General features: G+C 39.6%; 1 protein-coding gene across 3 annotated transcripts; it reads right to left on the bottom strand.

The window, feature by feature from the left end:
* Positions 1-360: 360 nt before the first annotated feature.
* Positions 361-6,719, bottom strand: LOC116707283 (mitochondrial inner membrane protein OXA1L). Of its 3 annotated transcripts, none has more exons than XM_032544577.1 (11): positions 6,531-6,719; positions 5,091-5,237; positions 4,654-4,782; positions 4,260-4,560; positions 3,956-4,099; positions 3,738-3,823; positions 2,534-2,698; positions 2,165-2,269; positions 1,862-2,024; positions 1,632-1,712; positions 361-613 (listed from the first exon to the last, which is right to left on the bottom strand). In XM_032544577.1, the coding sequence occupies exons 1-11, from the start codon at positions 6,639-6,641 to the stop codon at positions 492-494; spliced, it is 1,554 nt and encodes a 517-aa protein (XP_032400468.1). In that variant the 5' UTR covers positions 6,642-6,719; the 3' UTR covers positions 361-491. The 3 variants fall into 3 exon arrangements, with proteins under 3 accessions (XP_032400468.1, XP_032400469.1, XP_032400467.1); XM_032544578.1 differs by having other exon boundaries at positions 5,091-5,225; positions 6,531-6,684; XM_032544576.1 differs by having other exon boundaries at positions 4,636-4,782; positions 5,091-5,225; positions 6,531-6,684.
* Positions 6,720-8,170: the final 1,451 nt, after the last annotated feature.

Raw genomic sequence — 8,170 nt, forward strand, 5'->3', positions numbered from 1 at the left:
AGCATTCTTGACTATAGAAAAAGCCTTGCACAAAGAACATCAGGCATTAAAAAAATAATAATACGTTCCCACATTCATAAATGTGAAAGCTAAGTTTTATATATACTAGTCAGCCCAAGGTCTGGTAAAGGGCTATCTTTACACAAAACTAATTTTATCTGCAGCTTCTGACTTAATCACGGGCTGTTAAATGTAAGTTTGTTGTAAGACAGTTGAGCTGTTAATACTTATTTATATTAAAATTACTTGTTGACAGAATTAATCTATTTGTTTCTTTCTTTCTGCTCCAAGGATGTTTTTGGAGTAGAGAATTAATGTATTCTGTACTCAAAAATCACAACATTAGACACACCAAAGTGTTTGCTTTGAGGCAGATTTTACATTTTATTTAGAATAATACATGACAGTCCTTTTCCACTCGGTCCTCTCTTCCATTCATAAATATGTACATAAATCATGGTATTGTCATGTTCTTCGTGTTGTCAGTCTGATCATCCAATAGTGTCTTTCCATGGCCTCTCCTTATTACCAGCTGGCTTGTCTTTAGCTGATGCTGCAGCCATGGGCGGGGTCTGCTGGAGGGGATTGTGGGTAAAAGTCTGCCTCAGTGGACCTGCAGAGAGAAAATGAAGAGAAGACATGAAAATATTCCCAGTTTTAGTGCACACACAGAGTTGTAGCCTCGAGAGCAAAGAGATAATCACGGCAACAGCTTTTTCTCCTCATTACCATAAACATACAAAAAAATGGTACACAACACATGTTGTTCATCTATCAATTATTTTCTCAGATAATGAATCGTGCGGTTTACAAAATATCAGCAAATAGTGACATTTACAAATGTATTATTTTGTCTGACCAACAGTCCAAAATATTAAGTTTACGATCATAAAAGAAAGAGAAACAACCAGTGAACCAGTGTGGGCGTTTGCTATTTTGATTTGACAAAAAAATGCTGTAATAATTCATATGTAAACATACTTCCTGAGTAACTATTATCAGTTCTAGTCAGATTAAAACAAAATTAAGAGCAAAAAAACACAATATTAGTGAGGTACTTACTGACTGCAGATGCTGTGAAAAATTCATCGTGAAAGTCCTCTAAATTTGAAAGCAAAGCTCCAAACACTCATATCAGAGTATTTTAATTACAGTTTTAAGGCTTTGTGGACTCCACAGCAGTACAATCTGGAGCAGATTTTAAACTTTCTCCTGAGCTGCAACCAGTGTTCACACCTAACCTATATGTATAAAGTTAATATCCAGCAATAAACTATTATGTATGTTTCAGGTAATGGATTGTTACTTTTTCAGTCTCCTCATTGAAACCCTGATTGTTACATGACTATTTTTCAAGTCTTATTATTCAAATGATTGGCTTTTGCCACCAGGGGGAGCCGATCCTCCATTTCTGCATCAAAATATCAAGTACACTATGCATTTCACAACTGTTACAAACTTTAATAAGGTCCTTTTACATAATCAGTACATTAATCTATTAGAGCAACTAATCCAAAAGGTCTTTTTGAAATTCCAGCAACTTAGTATAAATAAACCACTGCTTTATTTTAAAATCTTTGTAATTATGGACTTATTATGTCCTTTTAAATACAATACTGGTGGGGACTGACCTTTAGCAGCGAGATCTAGGTGATTTTTGATCCTTCTTTCCCTTTCTTCCAGCTGCTGGGCCAGCTGAGCATTTTTCCAGCCTGGAGACCAAACCACAGTTACACCATGGACAAAAATAGAAATAATCAGTGTTGCAGTGTCAATAGCTTAACATTACTACTAAAAAAAACAACCAACAAATGTCCTTATGACCAAATCTATTGGATGTACAGTATATTTAGACACCAACCCTTCTTCATGCTATCGATTAAGCCGTCACTTTGGGGCAGGGCGGAGGCCGGATGTTTGATTCTCTCTGGGATCCTCAACCTGTCTCTGATCAAGGGGTGTCTGAGCAGGGCGACTTGAGCCAAGGAGAAGCAGTTAGAAGTCAGCCAGTAGGTAAACACCGCCTGAGGTTTGTTTGAGAAGAAAAGGATTTCAGACACTGAATGTAAAAATATTAACTGTTGTTTAGTAACTTTTTAGTATGACGCGATGTGAGTTTAAACCACTACAAACAAAACCTGATGTGGGTGAATGACAGACTGACCGTGGGGAAGTTGATAGTGAGGGGGAGGATAACAAAGGGCATGATCCTGAACACTGTCTTCATGGCTCGCAGGTTGGGGTTGTCAATACCAGACTCTGCACCCAACTAAAAGAGACATCAGAACAATGTGGTGATTATTAAGGAAAAACATGAGTACATAAACAGTTTATAACAACATCATAACACCATCTATAACAAACTGACAGTCCAAAGGTAGTCCTGTTATTCTTATAACTGTGCTGTTCTTTTATTCTGACCGGGCATCAAAAGAGCATTAAAAAAAATATGGTTTAACAGGGTTGGTCTCATTTAGTTTCTATGTCCTCTTCATTTGTTTATTTCTGACAAGTTGGGTAAAAGCTGGCTGACCTCTAGGATGAAGAACATGGTTCCAGTGACTACAAAAGGCAGGATATAAAAAGGATCTGCTGCCGTCAGGTCTGTAAACCACAGCAGGCCTCCTGTCTGCATGCTGGGCACCGGCAGGTAGGCCATCTTCCTCAGCGCGATGAAGAAAGAGACAAAGACTGGTGCCTGCGAAAACAAACAGATAATTGATTTGAAAAAACTGTTAACAACTGTTAAAAACATAACTCTATTTAGTTCAGTTATTTTAAACAGGTATTAAGTGCCCCTTAATGGGGTAGAATGCACAGTCCTTCCAGGATTTTGACCCTTTTTTTAAGATTGTTGTGGCCCAAAATGCCTGAATTTGTAACAGCTTTTGTAAAAATAGCAATTAAGTTCCAATGTCTTATGTATTATTTTTGCAATGAAGTTGCGAGAGACGGTACAAAAAAAATTGTCTTTTTGGTATACTTCTTTAAATATAAAAGGATACTTGTTTTGGGCCACTCTGGGCTGAGTTTTACTAGGAACCTTACCAAAAAGGCTCAGGATGCTGCAAATGTTGGTATGATATGATGGCTGGTGGATTTAAGACAAAAAATGAAAAATAATCATTTCAAATAATCATAATCAAATTTGAACACATCTGTCAGTGGCTGGTTGATCTTCACATTGTTAGTTAATTTCCTATCCTGGCCTGGCCTGGGACACACATTCATACAGTTTGATGAAGTACTCATTGGACTTTTAACTTTTAATTGCATTTTAATAACGACCGTAGCTGTCCTCAATTTTGGTCAGTGTGTTTCATCTCCAGTTTTTCCTGTATCCACTGTGTGTTTCTGTGTGCGTGCGTCAGTCATGGCAGGAACTGAGCAGCCCCGCCCGCTGCAGAGAGCTGACAGGAAACAGCAGCAGCTTTCAGCAACTTTAGAGTAAAACACTTGTTACAGTGACTGATTCACAGTCTGGCACTTGAGACTGCTGTGATTGGTTGAAGTCCCGGAAAGCTCCAGTTACTGGTCAAATTTGCAGTAAATCTGCGGTGATTGGTCAAAATTGCGAGTCGCATTGAATTCACAATGATTGGTTGAATTTGCGTGAATTGTCAGGATTGCGACATCGCAAATTCCTGGAGGGACTGAATGCAGTTTGTGCGGTTTATAGACTTTACAGTTAAAATTGTTCCACTAAATAACTATGCAGTATAAAGAGATAAACTGACCTGCACCAAAGGAACCAGGAAGCCACGGAGAGGATTTACATCATGCTTCTTCTGGAACAAGTTCAGGTCTGAGTAGGCTTTGGCAACTATAACACGAAGACATAAGCTCATGACAAATTGACGAGGCTGGATTTTTTTTTTTTTTAAGAAGCACACACAAACATCTAAATTTTAACTAAAAAAAAGACAATTGCAATGAATGAAGAGTAAAATTTTACATTCAAATTTGTTTCCACTCTGCTTGGCTTCATTCATCCTGGCAGTGAGTTTGGTCATCTCGGGCATGACATTGTTCAGCTTGGCTGCCTCCCTCTGGCCCTTCACTATGACAGGAAACACAGCCAAACGAGCCAACACGGTTCCTATAGGAAAGTGAGGGATTCATAGAAACAAGAAGACGATAAAAAAGAACACAGGACATTTTTTGACTCGCTTAAAATGAGACTCAAGGAAAACATCAACCTCAGATACTGAGGGATGCCTGGATGTTGACATATTGATTTACAGATAAGTGTTGCTTACCTACAACAATGGCCCCCCACCAGGGCAAACCAAGATCCATGTGCATGAACTCTAACAAGTTCTGGACCAGCCCCACTGGGGTGCGGCCGGCCAATCCCAGCTCTGCTAAACTGGTTTCTGTAGCCGCAGCCTGCAGGACCTCCACTGCAGTCGGTGCAGCATCAGCCAACTGCTCAATGACTGGCTGCGACAAAACTGAAACGGTGTCTGCTGACAACAGCTCAGGGGAGGAATCCAAGACAGGAGAAGAAGGAGAGACGTCCGCTAATGGTGTTGCCATGGAAACAGTTTCAACTGGGATCTGAAAATATCAATGAAAATGGAATCACATATTTAAGTTAGAAGGTAAATAAGTGCCTAAGATAGATGATTTAACTTCCGATGTAGTCTCCACCTGTTCAGCGATTGGCTGTGCGATGATGGGGGTACGGTCAGCAGGCAGATAGACGGGGGAGGACTCCAGGACTGGAAGGCCGCCAGAAGCTTCCAACACTGGAGGTGCCATGCTTCCTTCATCTGGGATCTGCCAATATCAGTAACAACATGTTATGGATGTAACAATGTATTCAAACAGCTGTCCACTTTGATATTATACCAAAGATACAGTGCATAAAATCTCACATTCTGGCCACATTGTGAAGCAATTTACTTCCAATACAGAAACACAGAGAAGGGCACTAGTCATTTAAGAAAACCACAAGTTAAACTATTAAATTATATAACTCAATATATCTTTAACTTGTATGGTTAAAAATCTTACAGAGGCGCTGTTCACTGATGATGCTCAACAGCAACTTTGCTATTAGACTGATCAACTGTATGGTACTTCACCTGTGAGCTGTTGTGCCTGACTGCCACGGCGTTCACCCAGAGGAACTTCCCATGTGGTCTGCGGCCCAGCAGAGTCCTAGTAGCAGGACTGCGACACTCAAACACTGTGTGCAGATGGGACTTCTGGAGCACCCGCTGTTTGTGAACCTGAGGGACAGAGTCAGAAACACTTTTCACAATAAACTACAACTTGATGACATATAGGGGAAATGCTGCTGTGTCACATACAGAACAAGTTCAGCAACACTGATACTTTAAAGATCACAAATTTTGCAGATGCTTTCTAAATTGAACCTGATTAGAGCAGAAAAAGTCATCTGGTAAAAATGACACAGACAATAACAAGGGACCCAGGTCCCCGTAAGGCCTCCTGTGACACGAACCAAGCGGTATGATTTTTTTTATACCTCAGACTATCAGACCACACAACAAGCACTTTAAACATACATTTGTATTAGTTGTGTACTGTATTTATGTATTATATTTATGCTCTAGTTTTTATGGGCATTACGGCAGGTATGAGCACTGTAATTTCCATTTTTTTAAGATTATTTTTTGGGCATTTTTAGGCCTTTAATGGACAGGACAGGTGAAGTTTGTGAAAGGGGAGAGAGAGGGGGAGTGACATGCAGCAAAGGGCCGCAGGCCGGATTCGAACCCGGGCCGGCTGCGTCGAGGAGTAAACCTCTAAACATGGACTTTCTCGTGTCAAAAATGAATTGAGGCAGATGTGACTCTTTTAAATGTTATTACACAATATTACATTGGTTGACACTTTTGTTAGCGTTGCCTTCACAGGAACTTACATAAGGATGTGAACATTTTGAAATTAATAAAATTACCAATGCTGGAGAAGTCTACCATTTAAATGAACTTCATGCCATGACCTAGCTAAACTTATGAAAAACCAGCTGTGCAGCAGGTTTACGAAACAGTGACCTCTGGTAGAATTGAGATGATTCTTACAGGGCACAGCAGCTGGGTTTGGACTAAACAACAGGTCATGTAGTTCAGGTTTAACGTTATACAGATGAGCTAATAGCAGAGCAACAGCACCAGTATCTTTACTTCAGGATAGATGTAACGTTAGAAGTTGTTGACAAAGTTAGCAGTAGCGTTAGCTAACACAGCCCTACTAGCTTCTGGATTAATTATTTCAATTGTGTCTAAACTACTGGTGGTCTTAAGCTCGTATCTCTATGATTCTAGCTACACTGCCCATGCTGTTCTTGTTAATAAACCTAGTGTTTACCAGCTTTAACGTTATTAATGGTGGTAATATCGGAGCTGTCTTCACTTGAGAGGCTCCCGCTGTCAAAGTCAAAGCGACGATGCTAGCCAGCTAGCGAGTTAGCCGCTGAGAGTCGCTATTGGTGTCTAGCTGTGTTTCAGAAGCAGGGATAAAGTACCTGCTGTTAGCTGTAAAAAAAAAAGACTTACATGGTTCAAAATGTCTTGAAGGGGATGGCTGCCTCGGCTCGGTTTTCCAGTCTGTCTCAGGAAACATCTTGCTAGGCAACCCGGAGTCACCCCGCTCCTGATGGCAGCCATGCTGGGGGAAAGACATTCTACGGAAAGCGTGGAGAGTCAATTTTCCTGGCTGTTCGTTACAAGATTCGCCCTGTGTCTGCTGGGTCAAATAGAAAAGGACTTCTATTTGCCTCCACAACGCACTTCATTAACAGTAAAATAAAAAAAAAACATTTACGAAAGTACTTGAGAACAATTTTGAGGTACTACTGTAAGCCTTTAACTATGGAGGACCGAGTCTACCATATTTAAGAATAAATACAGAAATAAATAAATGCTCAATAAATAAATAAGTATACAATTAATTGCCCCCAAAAATACAATGAACAAATAAATGTTGGTAGAAATTAAATTATACAGTGAGACATAAATGTATATCTCTCTTTTAATTAGCTTCTTTATATATTTACCTTTGTAATAATTACCTTATTTATTTATTGTCCGTTATAATCTTCAACTTTATTTAGTAATTACCTATTTTTAAAATGTATTTATTTCTGTGTGTGTTTAATTTTTTTGTCTGTTTTATTCTTCCTTTGCATTTCTACCCTATTTATTTTCACCCCTGGTATTTATTTCTGCCTGTCACTTTTACATTTCTGTATGCATTTCTACCTCATTAATGCAAATGAGGAGGGGCGGGTCTTGAGGGGTCAACTTCTGCCCATTGGCTGGTTAGCATTTTACTGCATCGGTTGAATCTACATGCCACAGTCACAACAAAGATGGTTACCTACGGTGAAGTTGTCAGTGACAGGAGGCGAAGATAGGCCGCTTCCTCCAGATTATGAAAAACTATATTGTCGACATCTGTGTCCATGTGTGCCGCTAACTGCAACACACGTTCTGTCAGAGCGTCTAAACGAAAAAATTATGAAGTCAATACTTAGGTTGAATCACATTTCTCCGTCTTACCCCTACCCCTTGGCCCTTGAAACCAAGGGGTAGGGGTAAGGGGTGAAAACATACCCCTATGAATTGGGACACCACTTGGTGACATCACCATGCAGTATTGATCACAAACCTCCAAGATGGCGTCTCTGTCTGTTGATTGTGTGGGTTTGGACAACAGTGTTATATATTTTATAGTTATTTTAGGTTCACTTTGGTAGTGCAGAGTACTTATCTGTGTAGTACTTGGGTCTGTTTGCAATACAAATGTGTATACACATGCATCATGTGTACATATACATACATGTACACCCTGTATACATGGTGTGTGTATATCTGTTTCAGTTATCACCATTTTGAATGTCATTGATGTTCACAAAAACATTTTGTTGACAAAAATCTGTCTTTATTGGTGATAAATTGAACATAACAGGCAAAAACGTTACATAAAATAATGTTACAGAACCATTGTCAACTATTAGAACCATAACTAACATGTCGCACACAATAAAAGGCACTCATATGTGTAAAACTAAAAAAATACACACAAGATTACAAACAAACAAATTAACTACAGCTGTTCTGATATTCCAGACCAGTCTGGAGCCTTTTGGCCAGTAAACCCCCCCCCCCCCCCTCACATATCATCAGTGTCCCGT

This window comes from Etheostoma spectabile, chromosome 19 (assembly GCF_008692095.1).
Source record: "Etheostoma spectabile isolate EspeVRDwgs_2016 chromosome 19, UIUC_Espe_1.0, whole genome shotgun sequence".
NCBI lineage: Eukaryota > Metazoa > Chordata > Actinopteri > Perciformes > Percidae > Etheostoma > Etheostoma spectabile.

Bases quoted from the DNA above. Each gene is read 5' to 3' on its own strand.
- LOC116707283 (XM_032544576.1), bottom strand. From the start codon at position 6,641: ATGGCTGCCATCAGGAGCGGGGTGACTCCGGGTTGCCTAGCAAGATGT. The intron at 4,100-4,259 runs GTAAGCAACACT...ACTTTCCTATAG, and splicing joins GTGGGGGGCCATTGTTGTAG to GAACCGTGTTGGCTCGTTTG. The intron at 2,699-3,737 runs GTCAGTTTATCT...TTGTTTTCGCAG, and splicing joins TCCTGGTTCCTTTGGTGCAG to GCACCAGTCTTTGTCTCTTT.